A 23,767-nucleotide genomic window follows, 5' to 3' on the forward strand; every position below is an offset into this window, starting at 1 on the left:
CACAAATTTGCTCCCGGAAGTATCCGATGAAAAACTTCCGTACTATGTCTTCAGATTTCATGATTTCTTTGACGGCCTTATAGGCTATGAAAATTTAGCTGCCATGGGTGCGGTAATCGACACCTCCAGAGCATTTGTTACATTTAGTAATCGTAGATACACGGTGTCAAAATATTTCCCCACTTCTATCAATTTCCACGGCACCGATGAAAACCTATTCGAAATCTGCACCACAACGAACGGCTCATTTTTAATTGATAAGGAAATCAGTTTGAATCCTAACGTAATTTTAAAACCAGGCGTTTATGAAGCAAATAATTATAAAGCTTTCGTGCATCTAACCAAGAAAGGTGAACAAGGCCACACGGCACTTCAGCCATTCCCTAGTGACGCTTTCGAACTAGAAATCAATCATCAGAAGGTAAATCCTCGTTTGAATTTCCCATCAGAACACCTGAATAACGAAGAGAAAAATGCTTTGATCAAAACACTCAGATCATTCAAAGACGTATTCTTTGCGGATGATGAAAAGCTAACCTTTACACACGAGGTAAAGCATTCTATTAATACAACGGATGAAAAACCCATCCATCAAAAAACATATAAATATCCTTACCACCTCCGTAAGGAAGTTTCAACCCAAATTACAAAAATGTTGGAAAACGGTATAATTAGAGAATCCTCTTCACAATGGACCTCCCCCATCTGGGTCGTACCGAAAAAACTCGACAACTCTGGGAAACGAAAATATCGCATTGTTGTCGATTATAGAAAATTGAATGAAAAAACCCCGGCGGATCGATATCCGATTCCTGAGGTGAGCGAAATCTTAGACCGACTAGGAAAAGCTCAGTATTTTACAGTGCTCGACTTAGCTAGTGGTTTCCACCAGATTGAAGTCGACCCTAAAGACATCCCGAAAACCGCTTTCAATATTGATAATGGCAAGTACGAGTTTCTTCGTATGCCATTTGGACTGAAAAACGCGCCTGCGACTTTTCAGCGTCTTATGGATACAGTGTTGAGAAAACATTTAGGGATCCGATGTTTCGTCTATATGGACGACATCATCATTTACAGTACTAATCTTCAAAGTCATTTAGAGGACATCAAAAAAGTTCTCCAAACCCTTAGGGATGCGAACTTGAAAATTCAATGTGACAAATCCGACTTCCTTCGAAAGGAAGTAGCTTTCCTAGGACATGTCGTCACAATAGACGGGGTAAAACCCAATCCTAATAAGATAGAGGCTATAAAGTCTTGGCCTCTACCAAAAACCTCCAAAGAATTAAAATCGTTCCTCGGAACTATAAGTTATTATAGACGATTCATTCCTAAATTCGCCCATATTGCAAAACCCATGACTTCAAAACTCAGAGGTAAAAATAAAATCATCGATATTGATCATGATTACGAGAGAGCATTTGAAGAGCTAAAAACAATCATGACAACAGAAACACTTTTGGCTTACCCTAACTTCGATAATCCGTTTATTCTTACAACGGACGCATCAAATGTTGCCATTGGGGCAGTTCTAGCTCAATTACATGACGGAAAGGAACGGCCTATTGCATACCTATCCAGGACATTGAGCAGAGCTGAAGAAAAGTATTCAGCCACGGCGAAAGAGCTTTTGGCCATTTATTTTGCTGCCAAAACCTTTAGACCGTACCTTTATGGTAGAGAGTTCACGATTTATACGGATCACGAACCTCTTACAAAGGAATTAAAGTTAACAGATTCCACGGGAAGAGTTACAAGACAAAGGCTCTACTTGGAACAATTTGATTTTAAAATAATTTATAAGAAGGGCAAACAAAACGTTGTTGCTGATGGCCTTTCAAGGATTCCACGCACAGAATTGAACCTAAACGAAGAACTATCTAATCAATTTTTCGATAATGACCCGATCTATGGACCAGAGATCATTAATAAATATGCGAACCAACTACTTATTTACAGAGCAGATGATGCTGCAAAGAGTCCATACCTTGCGTGTATGGTTTTTCCAAACCATTTTCGTCATGTATTTCACAAACCTGACTATACGGAAGACGACATAAAAGACATTCTGACAAGACACTTAGATCCGACGAAACTAAATGGTATTTTTGCCGACCTGAATATTGCCCGAATGTGCCAACACATTATCGATACAAATTTTAAAAATATTAAAGTTCATTTAACTAATATCAAACTTCCAGATTTAATTTCAGGTACCGATCAGAACGAATTTATAAGAAAATGTCACAGCTTCAATCATCGTGGATACAAACTAACATACGAGGAAGTACAGAAGTCAGTCTTCTTTCCCCGCATGTTGGCTAAAGTGAAAGAGTTCGTCAAAAACTGCGAATCTTGTAAATTTGCTAAGTATGAACGAAGACCATTCGTTATACCTCATTCTAGACGAATCTACAATGGACCATTCGAAAATGTTTTCATAGATGTCTTTATAAAGGAGACTGAAAAATTTCTTACTGTTGTAGATTCATTCTCAAAATTTGCACAGATTTACAAGATCATGCATGAGACAACAGATGAAATTCAAGAAACACTAATAAAATACTTCAAAACGTTTGGCATTCCCAAATTAATTACTTGTGATCAAGCCACAAGCTTTCGAAATTCAAGATTCAAAGAATTTTTGGAAAATTATGGCATCTCCTTGCATTTTGCCAGCTGCAGTGACAGTAATGGTATCGTGGAACGATTCCACAGTACTTTGCTAGAAATGTACATGGCCAATCAGAAAAAAGTAGAGAATCTAAATTTATACGAAGGTCTTGCCATGATCACAGCGATTTATAACGAAACCAAACATTCGTCAATAAATTTAAAACCGAGAGAAGTTATTTTCGGCACTTGTAGTTCTCTCAATCCAATAGAAATCAACCTATCAAAACAAAAAACATTACAAAACGCAAAGGACTCATTAACGAATCAGGCACACAAACAAAATTCGAAAATACCTTTAGTAACTAAAGAAGAATTCAAACAACTAAACAAACAAAGATTATTGGTGAAAGGCAAAGCTAAGCCCACACCTAGAGGACATAGATACAGACTAATAGACATTACAAATGAGACAGAAAAAACAGTAACCGACCAGGCCGGAATTAAAACACATAAAAAACACATTAAGAAAAACTTTACAGATAACTAAGACACAGACTTTTCTATTACAGACTATGGCTCTGGCTTTGGACAACGACGAATGGCAAAATTTTAGTACACGATTTAGACAAGAGCCCGGTAGCAATCATACATTTAGGAAAAGCTTATGTAAGCAACAATTATTTTAGGATACTGCACCGAGTAGATCTCATTAAATTACAAAACTCTGTTGAAACACTTTTATATCATGCAAAAACAAATATAGATTCAGCTGATTTCCTAAGCGTATTAATTCAAACTAAAGTAACGAAACTAGAACAGACATTTTTGAAATTAAAACCCTCTACTAGAGTTAGAAGATGGGAAAAACTAGGTTCACTTTGGAAGTACATTTCAGGTAGCCCCGATGCAGAAGATTTAAGGATTATAAACTCAACTTCAAATAGTCTGATAAATGCGAATGAAAAGCAAATCAAAATTAATCACATATTCGAAGACAGAATTAATAAATTAACAGAAAAAGTGAATAACGTAACAATAATACTGAATAATACAGCATTGAAAAACGATAAGGATTTCAGATCAGTAGGTTTGCTCTTTTGCTTAGATGAACTCACACAACAATTAGAAGATTTAGAGGAGGCAATAGTTTTGGCTCAACACAACATCCCAAGCAGCAGAATTATCAATGCAGAGGAAATCACGAGAATTCATCATCTTCTGGAAGGAAACAATTTTATAGCAGGAGCCTTGGACTTCGCTAGTGCATACGTGGTTTCATCCAAGGAATCCATTGCCTACATACTGAAGGTACCACGAATCAAGGATGCTGAATATGATCTCAACTTCATCGAACCAGTTATCTTCAATAACTCCCGTATATCCATCTCAACCAACTATTATCTACAAGGTCCGTCATCTTTTGCGCTAAAATCCCTCTGCGAAATGAGTAGAAACGTCTATGTATGCTCAAGTACGCAGCTTGAACCAATAACCAAATGCATTCAACAATTGATGAGAGGTGAATCAGCTACATGCCCAATGGAAAGAACCTACACCAATGGTATTATCAAACGAGTCGATGACTCAAACGTGATTATCAATGACGCGGAAATATCAATAACATCGAACTGCTCATTGAATCATAGAAAACTTAAGGGATCTTTCCTCGTACAGTTTTCAAACTGCACACTTTTTATCAACGACGAAATGTACTCCAACATTAATAAAGAAGTTCAACTGGCATCATTCGTTCCAACAACGGGATTGACGGTAAATTTTACTACGATTACAAACAAATTCCCTATAGAATACTTACAGAAGTTACATCTGGAACAACGTGGTCATATCAAACACATCAATCTAAGGACAGATAACATCCAATGGAAACTCGAACTCTTTGGGTGGACATCGTTTGGATTCGGTTCAACAATAACAATTATTTTCATCGTAGCTCTATCATTTTGGATCTGGAATAGACTCCCATCGAGATCATCAATGTCGCATCTAGAGGAACTTCAAAGTCATCAGAACCCGGAAGAACCATCGGAACCTAACAGACAAACTCGCCCGAAGATCACTATGGTACCGCAAGCATAAATCCAGAAAACAGAAAGCCGAGGACGACTTTCATCCCAGGGGGAAGCCGTCAGGAAAAGCAACAGGCGCATCACGCCACGTTTCGCGCCAATGAACGAGTTGATAGCTAAAACTAATAATCAGCATTTTTAGGCTATAAAAGAGTTAGCGCCATGTGGCTCAACCTCTTTTTCGCGTGTAGATCGGTGCAGTGAGGTTTAAGTATTTGACTTTAAGAAAAGTGAATAATAAAGTGTTTTTTAAAAACTCGTTTGTTCAAAGAACAAACATAACTCGGCATTCTTAGTTCGATTTCATTTGGAAATGCACATAAACAAAGATTTTGTCGCTTGAGACACTTATGCGATTATTCAAATGACATAAGACATTTGTGCAAACAGTAGTTCTGATGCTTATGAACAATTTTCCCCATCGTACCAAAGTGTAACAATGACTTAACACCTGGTGATGAGACCACTTGTGCATCGTCAATCATAGTAACCCATGTGTTTTGAAACAAAATTTTACAGCGCCATAAGTTGAACTGCGGAAGTATAGTGAAAACAATAAGGCGGCAGTGACACTGGATGCTGAAAAGTGGTCGTACGAATTGAATGCAATAGTGAAAGTAAACAACCACATTGAGTTGTACAGGTGTGGTTATTTTGCCTTGTATCGTTCGAATTCGCCAGCTTCTATCGAACAAAATTGTTTGTTTCTCTTCGTCAGTTATCGCACAATCAAATTTTCGTACGTACTCCGAGCCAATGTCTCCTTAGCCTAACGCAACTGCGCTCCGAGGTTTGTGCGTACTGGGAGCTAAATCCCGTTGCGAAGAAAATAGACATCGTCAAGTACTTTGAGTTCACCGGATATGCCCGTTCCGGTATCATTATCCTCACACTTTTTGAGATATATCCTTATATTTCTGGAGAATGGCATGAAACACTTCGAACCAGAAACCACTCTTCAAAACTTTAAAACTTTTGACAGCATATTGTTTGGAAATCCTGTATTTTTCGACGGTAAAAGTTTTACGTAACCCATAAACCATAGCAACTTTGCTCATTAGAATCGAAAAATTGTTCTTTCCCCTCTTCATTAAAATATGTGTTCTTGTCGATTTCAGTTATATTTACAAGGTTATTGCACATGAAACTTGACTCTACAAGAACGTTTCCTCGAAGCTATAATTTAACAACAGTCATATTACAACATCTCCTCCTATATACATTCACAATTGGGCGATGGCACGCGTGCCATCAAAAAGTTTCTTTTTTCCTCTAAACTTTTTACGCTCACTGGCTCAAATTAATTGTAAGTGTCGCCCCTCCCGGCGACAAACCAAAATCCATTGATTGATTACACACAAAAGTGTTGCAAAAAATATCTATATGTGTATAACATTACTGATCTTCGCGCGTGTCTAACAGTGGCTTCATTATTAAAATCTTAAAACGTAAATGCACGTAGAGCTTTGGTTCGCAGAACTAAAGCGCAAAGTTGGCTTCTAAAATTAAAACAAAAAACAATAAAATACCTTCCAGGTCTCCGTCCACATGTGTGTGTGTTTGTGTGTTCCGTTTCGGCGCGAAATCCCCCAATCTGTTTCCAGCAGACAGGAGTGCTACATCACACTACTTCGCTACTTACTCCTGTACGAAAATTGTCATGTTTTGTTAATTCGGTCTTGTGGCATTTTCCGCGCGGTGGGTGTGCGGGGACACCTCACACCTCCACCCCATATGTCCGATCTACATCGTTATAGGAGAACTCTAATTTTTGGCTGCTAGATGATATCCCTGCTTTGGACGTCGATGGCTGCGACGGATCGAACGCTTTGGGCGAGCTTCGGGCGTCCGATTCCTCACATTTTGTAGGCGAACTACACGAGCTGAAGGGAAGTTCCTCGGCTTCATCCTGCTGCTGCAGGATGTCCGCAGGCAGCTCTGGGACGGAAATACCCCGGCGGGTGAAGAAAGCCATCTTTTCCCTGGTAAAAAAACAATGATTTGAAACACGAACCAGAAAGGGGAGCGAAAAAAACAACTCACTTGAACGAGATCAAGTCTAGCTTTCCCTTGCCGGCTTTGGTTTTTCGTAGCTTGTAGATCTCCTTCGAGGTTTTGTGAAGCAACTTGTTCATGTGCTTCTCTTCCGGCGTGATGGCACCACCGGCACTCTTGATAAGCTTCAGGAAATCTTCGTTCTCCAGCGCCCATGTGGCCACCTTGACGTCGTTGTTATCCCTCGCGAGCTCGAGTCGCTTTTTCAAATCCCGCAATCGACTGATCTCATCCGTTAGGGTTTCCAGCTTGGTCTGCTGTGCCTTCAAGTCCAGCTCCAGATCCAGACTGGTGCGGGGAACGGCAGGGTGCATTTCTACAACGAATCGAGAACCACTCATTATTTGCTTCTTCTTGAATGTTAAAGTGAAAACTTACTTTGATACAGACTCTTGGGTGTTCGACTGTGGTACCTGAGCGATCTTCGCTCGACGGCCCCTCGCTTGAAGGGATGGGGAGTCACAGGGTTATTGAAGTGCATGGCAGAGTCCGAATCGCTCCGGTTCAATCGACAGATGTAGCGAGCCTTGCTGGCAACAGCACTAGAAAGAAAATAATTGAAGATGTACTACCAGCCAACATTCATTCGAGCTGTTCTACTGTATTAAAACAAATCACCCTCAGCAAAAACTAACAGCAAGTCTGATAAAAATGACTCCCCAGTAAAATACAAAAAACGATAGTATAATACCCTAACTATCAAAGAGAAGAACAAAGTCTTGGACCTGCTAAATTGTGGTAAGACCGTTCTACAAGTGACTGACAAAACGAGCCTTTCGCGGTCGACGATTTACGGAATCAAGAAGTTGAGAAACAGCATTGCGGCATCGCAAGGCGTTGCCCAACAAAACGACCCAGTCTCGTGAACGAATACGTCGCATACATTGCTGAATAGAGTCGTCTTATTGTGGTTCTATGGAAAACGTCAGAAACACATACCGATAGCAGGTGCACTCTTGCGTCAAAAATGCAAGTTCGTCGATTGTCGATTTAGCGAAAGTTCCGGTCGGTTGGGTAGCTTCAAAGCTCAAAACGGGATCAGAACGTAAACTGTCTCAGGAGAGAAACTTGACGCGGATATTGCTGCAGTTGAACCGTATAAGAATAAATTGGAGGAAATTATAACATCAAACAACTATATCGCTGATGATATCTATAACGCTGATGGGATGGTATTAGTGCTAAAGGCCTTGCCTTCGAAGTCCTTGCTTAGTTCTAGCGGAAAAAATTGCACCCGGACACAAGTTCTTTAAAGTCTGACAATTATCTATTGCAGCTCTGTTGGAAACTGACAGTCATTTAGCCCTGATGATGCTATTCAACTTACGACCACTTGAGGGACAGTCAACATCAAAATTATAACTCGTATTACGATTTCACAATTTCATCGCCAACAAGTGACCCGCGTGTTGCTTTCTAAAGTAATGCAATTTGTTGATCCGAATTACGTACCAACCGAAGAAGGTGTTCAAGAATGGCTAAGCAACTCAGACAACATAAATGTAGTGCAAATATATACTAACGAGCAATTAACCCAATATATTGCATTTGGTGGTGACTTTGTCCAGGTGATCGATCATGAAGAACACGATTGCGATGTTGATGAAAGCGCTGAGGATGCCCTAAGTACTTCGGGTTATATGTACCCTTGGAGAAAAGTAATCTGAGCAAAGAAACGATTATAAGAAGGCTATCGGCATCATGATAACAGTAAAAATTGTTAAAAGTTTTTATTGGATATTGGTGATCAGGAAAAATTGGTGGAACCAAATTATGAAATGATTGGTTGTAACACCATAAATTATTTTGATTGGAACATGGTTCAAAGCACTCCTAAAAATTTATAGTGCTGTAGCAACTCGCAGAAAGGTTTATTTACAAAAACAAGTCCAATTAAAGATCAAATGTCTAATTATTCGTGTCGCATTACGAGCAGCTCATTTCAGTGAGCGGCTCAGTGTCGCTCGTTCATTGGCTCATAGAATCATAGGCTCGTTCTGACGAACCGGTTCAAATGAGCGGCTCAAAGTAGAGGTGTGATTACCATCTGTCATTACTATTAGTAGATATTCCTGGATAGTCTTGTTGTTTTTAGTATACGTCGATAGGAATTGTGTGTGTGTGTTGGAAAACAGCTTAGAATCGAATCCGTACTCTTGTCTGTATAGCAAAAGTATTCTAATTTGTAATCAGCTTTTATTTATAAACTAGCGTTTTTCATGTAAATCTAGACTGTAAGTAAAGAAAAGTGAAGGTTTTCAAAACGGTACTTATGTTACTCGCAGGCTCCGGGTCGGAATCAGTGCCATGACCGTGAAGGGCAAACATATCACGATCGCGGAACGAGAGCTTATTGTCTCACAACACAGAAGGGAAAAATCATTCAAAGAACTTTGCTCATTGCTCATTGCTCACAAGACCCAAATCGACCATCCAATATATGGTTAAGCGGTTTGTTGAAGACCTGAACTAGAAGAAGCTAACATTGCGAGAAGAACGATTTTAAATGAGAAAAATTAGAGAAAATCTAAAAACAACAGCTGTGAATATCACAAACCAATTGAATGGCCGAAACGAAAGGAAGGTTTTTACAGAAACAGTTCGTAATGTGCTGAGGAAGAACAATTTCAATACCCGAGTACCGAGGAAAACCCCGTTTATCAAAAAAAGAAGTTCTGATTCAATTTTGCCAAACAGTACGAGAACACTTCATCGTCTTACTGGGAAGATGTTATTTTTGCAGATGAGCCCCCAAATTTAACATTTTGGCTCCGATGGCTGTCTTTTTGTGTGGAGGAAGCCAAACGAAAAACTAAACATAAAAAATCTGAAAGCAACGGTGAAACATGGGGATGGTGAAGTAATGGTATGGGTGTAATGGAAGACGAACTTGAACATCCTGAAGCAAAACTTGACGCAAGTGCCAACAAAATGGGAAAGAATTAAAAATTCAAATTTTACCAAGACAATGACCCAAAGCGAAGTTCGCACATGGTTGCTTTTCAATTGCTCAAAAGTAATTGATACTCCACCACAATCTCCCGAAATCAATCCCATTGAAACCCTGTCGGAATATCTGGACAAGAAGATTAGAAACCATCAGATATCTAACAAGAACAACCTCAAAAAACACTCGATGGAAAGATGGAAATATATTGATCCCGAATATACCAAAAGTTTTGTAAATAGCCCTCAGCAAAAGGTGGAAGATAGGTGCAATGAACAAGGGTCACCACACCCACACCAAATTTACCGACCGAAGCGGAAGAAAACTTGGATGGCTCGTGCTTCCAATGGTGAAGCGCTCGAGGGTTTCTGGCGCAGGATTTTCTTCGTGGTCAGCGCGATCGACTAAAGGTGCACCGGCAACAAGGTTGGTGGAAGAGATCGGTTACGATAAAAGCAGAAACAGAGGAACCACGAAACTTGAGAGAAGCCTCGTCGTGTTCTGAGAAGTCGGAATGATTCCAAGCAATGCAGGAGGAGCTGAAGTGTGGTGAAGCATAAAGCACGACTCGGCTGCGCAAAGTTCGCACCTTCCTGGCAGTGGCATCACGGCAGAACTTCACTTTGCGTCATTTGGATGTGAAGACCCCATAACTGTACGGTGACATATCGGATGAGCTGTATATGTGGCAGCCTCCTGGATTCCCAGAGAGCGGAAAAGAAAACTTCGTTTGCAAACTAAACCGTGAAGTGACGGTCGTGATCAGGCCAGGAGTCAAAATTTACTTGCTAGTTTACGTAGATGACATTCTCATCGGAAACAGCGATGTGGTTAAAATCTATAGTGTGAGCGATGCCTTGAAACACCAATTCGACCTCACAGACTTGGGAGAACCTAGTTTATTCCTGAGAATGGAAATCCATCGCTTTAACGGACGGTACAGCATTTCACTGGCGAGATATATCGAGAGGATTGTGTCTCGTTTTGGACTTCAAGATGCCAAAGTTTTGAAGAGTTCCATGAATACGGGATTTGCATCGATCAGCGATACAAACGCAACGTTTCCTAATAACACAGAATAGCGAAGTCTCGTCGATGCACAGGGAGAAATTCCTATAAGCGCCTCTAGGGTTTTACAGCATCTATTTTTAAAGTTCTTAGGAAAGAAGTTCTTAGATGAAGCTGAGCGGCGATTAATCCGCGAATTGAAGGATACTGGCTCAAGCAACCGGACGATGGCGAAGAGGATCAACAGAGCACAAACAGTGGTAAGAAAACTTCTACATACGGAAGAAAAACAAAGGCGACTCCAAGATTTCAAATCGGGACCGAAACAGCAATATACAGCTTGGAGAGACAGGAGAGCTCAAAGCATCGAGAATAAAGCCGGAACTTGACCTTCCCATATCGAAAAGACGTGTATCTCATATTTTATGAGAATCTGGACATTTGGTTTACACTAAAAAGGCAAAGAAACCTAACCTCACTCCAAGGCACGTACAGGCGAGATTGGAATTCGTGAAACAATAAATGGAAACTGAAAACCAGAGTGGGCTGAGGTGTTTTTTTCCGATGAAAAGAAGTTCAATCTTCATGGTCCTGATTGTTGCGCATATTATTGACATGTTCTTCGAAAAAATCCTCATGTGAAACTGAGCAGAAACTTTGGAGTCTCAAGGTATGGGCCGGCTATAGGGACATATGTTGAATGTGTTTTCATCATTTAAAGTAACTGTAGGTAATTAGATTGGGACATGCAATAGCGAAATATACTTGATATTCAAGGCTCTTATAAATCCATTTTTTCCCAAAAGTTATACTCACCTAGGTGAAAAGGTTTGCGACCGCTTGACCAGACGATCGTCCACGACGCTATTCTCATCGATCGTACTGCTGCCATTACGGGCTGGATCATTCAGTCGCCGACGTCCTTTCTCCGGGAGGAAGGCACACTCGGTGTTAGTTTCCTTATCGGCTTTCTCCACGAGTGTCGCCATCAGCGCTCCATCATCGATCTCGGAAGCGATCGTTCCCTTGACACTGTTCATGTACTCCTCCAGCATCAGTTGGGTAGCAGCTGCGAAGCAAAACAAATGTTATTTTCTTCCACAATCTGAAATCATCCATCCCATCCGACTCACCTTGATTCGAGGGCTCATCCACCTCCTCTCCTTCCTCTTCTTCATCTTCTTCGTCATCCTCGTCTTCATCCTCAACGTCCTCGTGCTCCAGGTCGTCATCGTACGTCTCCAGTACCGCTTGCAGTTCCTCCTGTCCCTGGTTCCGGGTCAGCGTCGATGTTTGCGACGAGATGATCGTGGAGTCATCCGAGGATTCCTCCTTTATGCCACCACCGCTGCCACTAGCGCAACCCTCCAGCGATTCGGATTCGTTCATTGACTTCCTGCTGATCAGATTGTACCACTTGCTGGTCGCATCGGTCGGATTGAACTCCGCCAGGCTGATCTGGGTGCTGCCAACCCAATCCTCCCGCTGGCCCACGATGATCATCACCTTCACGTGCAGCGATTTCGCGTAGACCTTTTCCAGCGGCAGCTGTACCATCAGCATTGTTTTGAAGACCGGCTTCACAAAGTCCGTGACGGCGTTGGTGCGCACGAAGGGTGTCGATGTGCCGGGCAGCAGGATCGCCCGCACAAACAGCTGACAGCCATCCGGCAAGCTCAGCGCCGTCAGATTTCGCCCCTTCTCGATTGTTATGCAAAGTGTGTGCTCGACCGTGGAGTACCGGATGCCGATTTGGATCTGGGCACACTCTTTGCTGCTTAGCAGGATGCGGGACGCTTCGAACACTCCGGAATCGCCGGCAACCGATTCGTCGCTGACCGTTGTTGACACGGACCGGGTGTTGGAAGTCGACGAGGATCGACTGAGAATTACCGCCGGTGGGATGTCCAGGTAGGAAGGTTTCTCGTAGATTGGCGAGAGTGGGACCGTTCCGAGCTGGCGTATCTTAAGATCCTGCAGCTGCTCCTCCAATCGCTGTTTGTCCAGATTGTAGTCCGATGGGTAATTCGGAGCGGGAGGAACGTTGTACGGAGCGGAACTTTTGTACGGGGCTTCGCTGCCGTTCCATTCCATCTTCATTGGAGAAGCGGGAGGAGTCTCCAGGGAGAAGCTACTTCGCGGTGATAGCGACATTTCCGAACTAGGGTGGAACAGTCGCTGCACTCGTCTATTGATATCGACCATGTCAATTTGGGGCTCCGTAGAAAGAGGATCGCCGTAGATGTCGGTGAAACTGAGACCGCTCAACGAGCCTTTGCTACTGGCGGTCGACAGGGAACCCAGGCTGGAACTGCTGCTGATCGACAGCGTGCTGGCGGACAGAGACTTGAGCTGATTCTCCAGATGGGTGAATTCCTTGAGGGCTTCCAATAACTGCTGCAGCAAGGCTTGTTTCTCCTCGTGGAGTTTCAACCTGTTCGCTATGCACTGGTTGGATTCTTCGTAAGCCATATTAAGGTCCGCTTCAAGTTGTTTGCAAACGCCCTGTATCCGTTTGAACTCGGTTTGCGATCGTGATTTCGGGGTAATGCTGCGGTATTCCAGTAGCAGTTGTTTCTTCTCCTGAAACAGGAGCAACCGATCTTGATCGGACTCAACCTCTCCGGGCCTTATTTTCTCCTCGAGAGCGGCGAGCTTTTCCTGTATTTCTTTCACCCGCTTTCGCCACTCGTCGTACCGCTGGCGCATCTTGGCCATCTCCCGTGCCCCCATGGGGAAATTCTCGGACGAGAGGTCGGTCTGCGAAGCCGCGCATACACGATCCTGGGCCAGATTGAAGGTGGACGCGTCCGGACTTTCCTGCCGCAGCTGCAGTCTCGTCAGATCGTCCTTGACCTGGGCGAGACTCTTCATTAGCTCCTTCTTTTCCTTCTCGCCCGTGATCAGCGATTTCTGGATCATCTTAACCTCTTCCAGTATCGCCTGCGCCTCGGTTATGTTGTAGCAGCCGTTGATGTGGGAGTTGAGCTTCTGTTCAACACTGAAAATAGGAGTTGAAGGAAGATTGTTAACGCAATGTTAAGGTAAAATGAGTGGAAGAGAGCTAACCCCGACAGAGTGTCGACACCCTTTTGAGTATTATGCATTTCCTTCTGTATCCGGGACAGCTCCTTCTTCAGGCGAAACACACGTTCCTTGGCTAGAGCAAGATCCGCCCGTAACAGTTCCGGATCGAATTTTGTACTACAAGAACTCGTTGAAGAACACACTGGAATGAAAAAATTGAATATTATCGGTCATTACGCACTGATGCCGCGGCGGATATACGCACAACTAGTTCTGCTGGCGGCCAGAGCGTTCAGATGGTTGTACTCTTCCTGTGCCAGATGCAGTCGCTGGGTTTTCACGTTGAAAATCTCCTTCTTTGCTTCCAGTGTGTCCTGTGCGGAGCAAAGATACTCGCGAAGCATCTCCTCCTGCTTACTCTTCCACTCCAGCCGGGGGTCTTCGAGCTGGGTCGACTGGCTGATGTGGTTGATGTAGTACTGCCCAATCTGCGAGTCATAGCTCTCCTCCCAGCCGAAGGGAAGCTCATTTCCGATGCAGTCGGCAAAGGTTTCTGGCTTGGTGAGTCTGAAGAAAGAAAGATAAAACCAGAGATAAAAGTCAGCATTAGGTAGTTCCAGCTCATCACTGCTGCTCGTCAAAGAAGCTAGGGGATGGAAAGGTCGAAATAAATTAACGCATACCAAGTGCAAACGCAAGGAAAAACTTAAAAATAACCTTCACGCTAAATAACCGCTCCCGCGTTTGTGTCTCCGCGTGACACACTCGAGCAGGGCAACGCGTATCAGGAGAGTAGCAAAAGATTCGCACAGCCAGAACCATGAGATGAGAAATACCGTTGTGCCGTCCACCCTTACTTCCTTGAATTTTTCCTTCTTTTCTGATCGATGATGATATACAAAGTGGGGGAGGGAAAAAAGAAATCGCTTGCGGGTGATGCATGGTATGGACCTCTTTCGCTGAGAAATTCTTGGTATGCGAAATATTTCTTCGAATTTTAAACAAATCTGGTTCTGGCTTCCACCACGCTTGCCGGCAGCTTGTTGCGCTATCGGGTCGGGTCGGCGCATTTGATGCTGGCAAAGAGACCGCGCTGTGGTATATATATTGCGTGTGTGATTCATCATCCAGAATCGATGTGGGTGGAGTGGTGATGGATCGCCAAGTTTTTTTTGGTGCTATGAATTTTTAGATAGATTTGAGTTTTTCGACAGAAACTATTGGAATTCAAATATTCTTATTTTGTTAAGGTTAGATTCAGTTAGAATCTGGACTGGATCACCGTTCATTTTATAACAGCGGTTGTAGTAGGCATATCTGAAATCTTTTGACAGAAAATTGTTTGGAAAATCTGTATCTTTCGACGGTGAAAAGTTCACATTGGTCCGTTTTGTTTCGAAAAAGTTGTGCAGGATGGAAGCCGAGAGAAGAAATTTGATTTTGAACACCTACATTAGAAATTCGGTGTGGTATGGTACAAAAATCACCAAATGGTTGAAAGTGGCCAAATCGACCGTGTATGATGTGCTGAATGTGTTTCCGTGAACGTACAATTGCTGTTCGGACGGATCAGAGGACGCGTCGCAGTGGAACTTACGATCGAATGCTAAGGTTAATGTTATTGAGGACAATTAAGACAAATCCGTGACTCTCGGACTACAGCATCATCTGGAAAATCCATATCCGTAATGTCCGTGCCTGCAAGCAACCAAACAGAACACAGAACCATAATCTGGTGGCCAAATGACGCGTTCGAAAGTATTTCAACAAGGTTTTGACGAAGTACGAAGGATACATGCTGGTGGATAACGAAACATACGTGAAGACGCATTATGGACAGTTCCCAGGCCTTAAGATCTGTAGGGCCATGCCAGCAAATTTAAGTTCGGTTGCGCTGATAAATTTTCCTTGTAATTCTTGATTTGGCAAAGGATTTTCAGCTGTGGACAGAGAACCAAGGTTCTCGTCACAAACAAGACAATGGACTTGAAAATATATAGAAAAGAGTGCTTGCAAAAACGTCTGCTTCCATTTACTTAGCCTTACACGGCTCCGGTTAAGTTTTGGCCAGATTTAGCGAGCTGCCACTACAGTCTAGAGGGGCTCTTCAGAGGTACCGTACCGGTTCGGTTGCATAGAAAAAGACTTCAATCCTATAGTCCCCAATTCCGTCCAATTAAAAAAATATTGGGCAATTTTCAAGCGGAAAATGCAGAAGATTGTAAAAATAACTCGAGATGTCTGGAGCCGATCTGGCGTAGTGGTAACATCCATGCCTCTCACGCTAAAGGTCACGAGTTCAATTCTCACTCCCGACATTCTTCCAAAAATGGAAGTTAAAGTGACGAACCAGCCAAATGAGTTGAAAGTCACTATAATACAGAAAAAAAAAAAAAAAAAAAAAAAACTCGAGATGACGCAGACATGAAAAGATCGTGGAATGAAATGGCCGCTGAGCTTGACCAACACAAACCTTGATGGAGGTTATCCGAAGAAAAGTACGACAATTTATCAAAACTGTAACGGAATAATTTTTCCAATACATTTTCTAAAAAGAACAATAAATTATTTGCATTTTGATCTTTTTTTCAATAATACGTTGAATAACTTGCTCTGAAGGAGCTGGATGCCGATAGTATTCCGCATGAACATCTTTTCGAAAATATTCAAGATTAAATGGCAAGCCTGACTAGAGGCAAATTACTCCAATTGTTAGATTTCTAGAATCCAATTTGACCACCATGAGTTATCGAGATCCTATCACGTTTCCTCCGGTAGCAGAGAGAATGTTCTGGCCCAAAATAAATGTAATTCAAGTTGGATGTTTTGGTCACTTAAAAAACAGAATATGATAAAAAAAATTGTAAGGGGTTGTATCTAGGACACGACCGCATATTTTCGACGCAGAACTACACAATTGTATTATGCAATCCACTTGTTTACCACTTCGAATTTTATTTTAAATTGCATCGAAATTTTTGCAATAAATTATGTTCTTCGTTACAAATAAATTTGATTAACATCCTTTTATGTTTGATATGATGCCTAGGACTACCAAAATATGTGAACAAAAGAATTGTCAAACGATCATTGTATTTTACATTGCCCTCTGAAATTATTGCACATTTCATGTTTACGTAGTTCTCGAACCGCGAAAGTTCATTCAGCTCTAGTATCTTAAATGACGATTTTCCCAGGCTTCTCAGTTTTAAAATACGTTTCAGAGAAACATATTCCGGTCTGCACAACGACAAGGGAGTACAAAAGTACTCAACACCAACTGATACCCCCGACTTGCATGTATTTGTAAAGCAGATTCCCCCGGACACATTGATTTTGATGTCCGTGTTAGGGAAACACAGCTCGATGGGAACAAAAATAACCCCGACTTGCATGTATATTTTCAAAGCGGATTTCCACAGCTACATCCATTTTGAAGCTTGTGTTGGGGAAACCGTAAATCGGGCAAATCAACCCTTGGCAGTTAGGGCGTTCAGATAACGCTTGAAATTTCACAATTATTCAATTGTTTATCTCATGAAAAATAACATTTTATAGACGCGTACGAATATTTCCTATCAATTGATGCAAACATCTTTCCGATATGTTAAGAAATGTTCGAGTTATAAGCATTCGAAATACGGGTAGGGTTGGCACACAAATCGGCAGAACAAATAAATGTATGGTAAAAAAGGAAGTTCTTCCAGTTTTCATGAATTTAAACCGTTCAGAGGCTAGCGAATTGTAATGTATAGCATATCAAACAAATCTGAGAGAATTTCCGATTGGTATGCAAATCATGGGAGTTCGTTCTCAGTGAAAATTGTTATTAACATTAACTTTATTTCAAAACAAACGTGACCTGTTTTCTGATTTGGCACCCTTCCTGAAAGACGTAGTTCTACGTCAAAAAATTGTAGGGGGTTTTGTCTAGGATACAACTTCGGATCTTATTTCGAAATGCATCAAAATATTTGTTTCCATCATGGATTTGAAGCAGCGGACAAATTCGCACCACGATTTCATTCACAACATGACACACTAACGAGCCTACAAAGTGACGTTGACCGCTCACTGGCAAGATCAAAACCGGATAATATAAATTGCAAATATTCTGCTTTCACACTCTGACCATGTGAGCAAGTTCCCATGGGGTGGAGTTTAAATTGCATCATTTCCTCTCTCCAAAGTGTCCGTTCTTATGTGACAGTGTTCGTTCTCTGCATATGCATTTCGAGGGACTGATTCGCAGTGGTATTCGCAGTTGGTTCTTATTGACGACACGGATAGGCAAGCACACAGATGAGCAAAACAAATGTATGGAAAAGTGGGAATGCTCATAATTTTCATCTATTCAAACCAGTGCTTGGAAATATCTGTATCACATCAATCTTTTCAGCTGAATTTCCGACCACATTCGATTATTATACCATTGCATTCGGGATACCGAAAATGAACCAACGCCGAATCTTACAATCACAGCAAGCCCCTCACAGTTGATTCATCCAGATTTGTTCATTATCTTCTTCGATCTGTTCTGCGTTGACGGAATGTGAGCAAAAGGAAATATCCCTAGTTTTGTCATTCATTGATATTAATATACCAGTTCATTCACTATCAGCATCGTTCTCGGACACTGACAAAAAGGAGAAATTCGTTGAGGAAGATAACGAAGTACAGAATGCTCATAATAGTGACAAGAAATTAAATTGTTCAAGCATGCAAGGTTTCCATCTAAGTTAAAATGCTTTAATTTTACATAGTGAATATGCAATTTCAATTCCACTTGTCAGAAATGCTTCAAAAGACTCCAATTCCGATGTAAAAAAATATTGTCTTGACTCAAATTTCAAACATTTGATTTTTGACTCAAATTCCGAACACACGAATATAAAATAGTGGTGTCCAAGACACGACCGTAATGGGAATATTTCGAACTTCCTTCTGCAAACGGATTAAACTGTGCTATAGGATTAGCGGATGAAATTGCCAACATCCAGCTTTGGCTGATATGGCTGCAATCGCTACTCGGATCGATTCTGCAGAATGCCTCCTCGCCGTCCAAGCCTATGTCATCCTTAGCTGTGAGTGTGCATGCAGATCTTGCTCTTTTATTGGCATTTCCGTTTGCGCCACCGATTTGCGTTGCCCTTTCGGAGTAACTTCAAAAATAAGCAAGGCACTGACTCAATGAGAAAATCGCACACATATCGGGATAATGGAAATGAACCGTCACAACATTCCTGAAAATTCAATGGCAATGAATAAATGTGAATGAATTCTCATGACTCGAGCTTTAAGGAAAGCTAAGATAGCACAGAATGAATATGAATGAACACAGTTGTAAATTTGTTTGCCGTCGAGTGAATGACAGCAGCATCGACAAGCAAAATAAACGCGATACACTGATAAAAATTTATTTTCAATATTACTTAACAAGCTCAATATTTCCAAGCCCTGATTCAAACCATTCACGGATCAGGGGATTGAAATTTAAAGAATATCATATCATAGCGATTCAAAATCCGTTCGCAGAAAGATAATTATGACATTAAAATTCATTTATGAAAACAAGATCCGTTTTCTGATTTTACATCCTTACCGAAAAGCTTTCTGGATAACTCAATACAAGGTTTCAATAAGATAGGAGTCGATCGAGTAAGAGTGGACCGTAATATGATATTCGTGAAAACTATGTAACTAAAAACTAGCCGCTGCCCGACTCTATCCGAATCTTTAAAACTATAGGTGGCACCTAAAATTATTTTCCTAGGAACAATAGCACATTCACTAGACTGTTGAAAAATTAACTCAAAATTGAATTCATTATTCTAAACCCCTCTATCTATTGTCACATTCCTCCATCTATTGTCTTATGATTTTGACGTAGGACTACGTCTTACATTAACGATTTGCATATCAATCGAATCGGAAACACATTACAATCCCATAGTTTATATACGGTTTAAATTGATGAAAATTGAAAACATTCCCATTTCCCCATACATTTGTCCTGTCCATCTGTGTGCTTTCCCGATGTATGTCAATAATAATTCCCAGAGCTGTCAATAACGGGCAATGTATGCAGCCACTAGAACAGAAACAACGAAGGGGGATAGCGAAAAGAATATTTGCGAAGTAAACTCAACCCTTGCATAGTAAGAAAGCTATCGCTAGCGTATAAGTATTGCATCTACTCTGAGCAAAATTCTCAGAATCTTTCTGTGCCCGAAACAACAATGGTCGCTTATTCTGCTCATTTTATGTTTTATGTTTCCCCTCGAGCTGTGAACGCTAGACGCGTGTTTGATGCTTTATGAATGGCGATGCACGGAAGATGCCTCTCGTTAAATACTCAGTGCAATGCGTGCATTGATATAAAGAAACAAATTGCGACATATGATCAATTAGTGTATTGTTCTCGCAAAGGCAAGAAAGAATCGTTGCTTCTCGAAATGATTCTACAAAACCACGCAAGTCATCAAAACTTTTCAGGTTCCCGGAACTTTTCACTGAAGAGTTATTTAGAAAATTTCGACGTATTCGCAAATAATATCCGAAATGATAACTCAACAAATTTCAAAAGAAAAAAGACTGCGTAGTCCTACGTCCCAAGCGGTCCTGTATCGGGTACAATTCCTCGATAAAATATAAAAACTGGACTCTACGTGCAATTCAGTATGATAAATTATATAGAATGTTTCATCCCAATTCTCGAGGTGTGTATATAAAAATCCAGCCTTTTTTATTGATCAGGTGGTGCCATTATTTTTTTTTTCTAAAAGTCGTATCAAAAATGTCACAATGTGAGGTCGGGAACTAGATACTTAGGTAAATAATTGACCTTCATTACGATCGAGAGTTTTTATCGGTGTTACCAGTATTTTTGCGACAAAATGAAAACTACACCCAATCTAGCCTTGGCAGAAAACATTTCATCTTTGGCAGAAATGATGCCATTTCGTGTGCTAGAGAATCAAATGCGCAAATAATGAGCTGTTTTAAAAGCTTAAAAATACGACGTCAATGGGGATCGAACCAAGGCCGGCTGGAATGCAAAGCTATTTCACACGACCATGCTAACCATATAGCTGCCAGCGCTGTTATATTGAAGCGTGATAATATTACACCTCATCATAAAATTAAGTTGGAAAGTGTTTTCTAAGAGGATAAAGAAGAACATGAACGAGAATATATCTTTCTCTGTCTGGGCCGTGTATTCGGCAAACTATACGAAAAGCTTTCATATGCTTTCATTTAAATTTGTCTCCTGTTTCGCTCGCTCATATTGGCTCTAGCATATATATTATACTAATGATATACATGTATTGGAGAATAGAACATTTTCTGTTATTTTTCAGCTCATTTAATGTAATAAATCGGGATGCCATAACATGTGCTAAAAATTAACTTTGGGTGCACTCAAAGCACAAAATGGAAAATTCTAATTTTGGCGAAGAATTAATTTTCTTCCAAAGAAATATTCACAATGACAATTAATTGAGTAGTAATAAACGAGTAGTACCGAACCATCCCCAAATGTCTAGCGGAATTTTCGGTTGTGCAATAATTTTCGCATTGCGCGTTGATGCAAACATTCATCATTTAGCAGGAAGAAGCGGCGTTCGTCGTATCGATTTTTCTGCGAAATTCCAACCACAAATGTAAACAATGTATGCCGCCGCCCATCGCAATATAACTGGAATTGTTTGGTTTGTTGATTTCATCCAAACTAATCACACAGTCGGTATGCGCACCGTGCCAATAATATTCCGCCGCCATACGGTCGAGTTGCGCGTTATTGCTTTTGTTGTTTTTCCATCGCTTCGTTGGCACATTCCTTCGGCCGAGGCGCGACGCGGCGCATGTGCGGGTGGTAGGAACCGCGCGCGGTTCTGCGCTATACTGCTGGGACTTTATTTGCACATATCGACACCCCTCAGTAAAACCGCAAACCTTCCACGAACGTCATTGCGCGCTGAACACGCAGGGCAGGAGGCGGGGAAGAATACCGTGGTGGAAAAAAGATATATATTGACGATAGAAAACCAGCCCCGGGCCTTAAATCGATTACATATTTTAACAATTCTCCTTTACTTGGCGGGATCGCCAGCCACGGAAATCTGCGGCCCGGTGGTTCATATTGCAACGCCGGACTGTGATATAATTTATGTACAAAGTTTCGCACGTTGCGAATGCAAAAAAAAAATGAATCTCTGTGGCGCAGAGCAAGCAGATACGGGGAAAGAAGAAATAAAGCAAGCACAGGCACACACCCTCACGTTCGCATACCTCAGGCAGGAATGGAATGCGAATGGTTGTTGGTTATACCGTACCTGCCGGCAGTAAATAACACGTTAAATATTTACCACCACCGACAAAACGGTTCTTCACGGTGCGGTGAAATATGAGCCAGCATGTCTTTCGACTCGGTCGGCCGTTTCTGTGTCAGTGTGTGAGAGATGTGCATTTTTTTTTCTGCGCGCGGTTTGGTTGGTTGTCCATCGGAGCTAAGGTTTCCACACATGCCAAAAGGCCAAAAGTCACATACCAGCGAAACGGAACGGAAAGAGCAATTGTTGGTTGGCGCGAGATAAGGGACTTGAGTAAATTATTTTTAAAAGAAGCTATACAACGATTGAATTGAGCTTATTCACATGGCGGGATAGTTTTCCTTTATAGGTTAGAATCCGACATGAAAATTTAATAATGTTTATGTCTAATCCTGAATGAACATCTATCAAAGGTAGAAAACTACACAATATGGGTTCCGCAGGGGCAAGGGGACGAATGATTGTCTTGCGTTGCTTTCTTCAGAAATTCAAATGGCTTACGCCGAAAAAAAACAAATAGCTTCAATATTCTTGGACATAAAGGGGGCCTTTGATTCTGTTTCAATAGAGGTTTTGTCAGATAAATTACACTCTCGGGGTCTACCGCCTCTATTGAATAATATGTTATATAACTTGCTTTGTGAGAAACATTTGAATTTTTCTCACGGAGATTCGGCAGTGAGTCGGGTCTCTTACATGGGCCTCCCTCAGGGCTCCTGTTTAAGCCCCCTTTTGTACAACTTCTATGTAAGCGACATTGACAATTGCCTTACACAAAATTGCAGCTTAAGACAACTTACAGATGATGGAGTAGTGTCTGTCGTAGGATCAAAAGAATCCGACCTGCAAGAACCCTTACAAGATACTTTGAACAATTTTTCAACCTGGGCCATTGAGCTAGGGATCGAATTCTCCACGGAGAAAACAGAGATGGTGGTTTTTTCTAGGAAGCATAGACCAGCAAAACCAAAGCTTCAACTTTTGGGTAAACCGATCACTCATGCTATGTCATTCAAGTATCTTGGGGTATGGTTCGACTCCAAATGTACTTGGGGGGCCCATATTAGGTATCTGAGTAAAAAATGCCAACAAAGAATAAACTTTCTCCGTACAATTACCGGCACCTGGTGGGGAGCCCATCCCGAAGATCTTATTATGTTGTATCGAACAACTATTCTCTCAGTGATGGAGTATGGCAGTTTCTGTTTTCAATCAGCTGCCAAAACACACCTCATTAAACTCGAGCGAATTCAGTGTCTTTGTCTCCGTATTGCGTTGGGATGTATGCCCTCAACGCATACCATGAGTCTCGAGGTTTTGGCAGGCGTACTCCCACTAAAAGATCGCTTCAATTTATTATCTCTTCGGTTCCTCATCCGGTGTAAGGTTATGAATCCATTGGTGATCGGAAATTTTGAGCAGCTGATCGGGCTAAATTTTCATTCTGGATTCATGACTTCATATCATGAATTCATCTCCATGCAGGTTGATCCTTCTTCGTATATTCCCAACCGTGTTTGTTTTTCTGACTACATCAATTCCTCTGTACATTTTGATCTGTTCATGAAGGAGAAAATCCATGGAATTCCAGATTATCATCGATCGGGAATCGTTCCTACGATCTTCAATGCAAAGTATGGGGGTATCAATTGTGATAATATGTACTTTACTGATGGGTCCTCTATGAATGA

General features: G+C 41.4%; 1 protein-coding gene across 3 annotated transcripts in view; it reads right to left on the reverse strand.

Annotated features, from left to right (window-relative positions):
• Positions 1 to 4,992: 4,992 nt before the first annotated feature.
• The window catches only part of LOC129763977 (protein kibra), a 65,763-nt gene continuing 46,988 nt past the window's right edge, over positions 4,993 to 23,767 (reverse strand). For all 3 annotated transcript variants that reach the window (XM_055762928.1, XM_055762929.1, XM_055762930.1), the window contains exons 3-9: positions 14,009 to 14,310; positions 13,786 to 13,945; positions 11,850 to 13,717; positions 11,533 to 11,785; positions 7,140 to 7,303; positions 6,750 to 7,077; positions 4,993 to 6,688 (exon numbers count right to left, since the gene is read on the reverse strand). In XM_055762928.1, coding sequence (XP_055618903.1) covers positions 6,424 to 6,688; positions 6,750 to 7,077; positions 7,140 to 7,303; positions 11,533 to 11,785; positions 11,850 to 13,717; positions 13,786 to 13,945; positions 14,009 to 14,310 — 3,340 coding nt within the window. In that variant the 3' untranslated portion in view covers positions 4,993 to 6,423. The remainder of the gene's footprint in view (positions 6,689 to 6,749; positions 7,078 to 7,139; positions 7,304 to 11,532; positions 11,786 to 11,849; positions 13,718 to 13,785; positions 13,946 to 14,008; positions 14,311 to 23,767) is intronic.

The sequence above is a fragment of the Toxorhynchites rutilus genome, chromosome 1 (genome assembly GCF_029784135.1).
Source record: "Toxorhynchites rutilus septentrionalis strain SRP chromosome 1, ASM2978413v1, whole genome shotgun sequence".
In the NCBI taxonomy this organism is placed as follows: domain Eukaryota; kingdom Metazoa; phylum Arthropoda; class Insecta; order Diptera; family Culicidae; genus Toxorhynchites; species Toxorhynchites rutilus.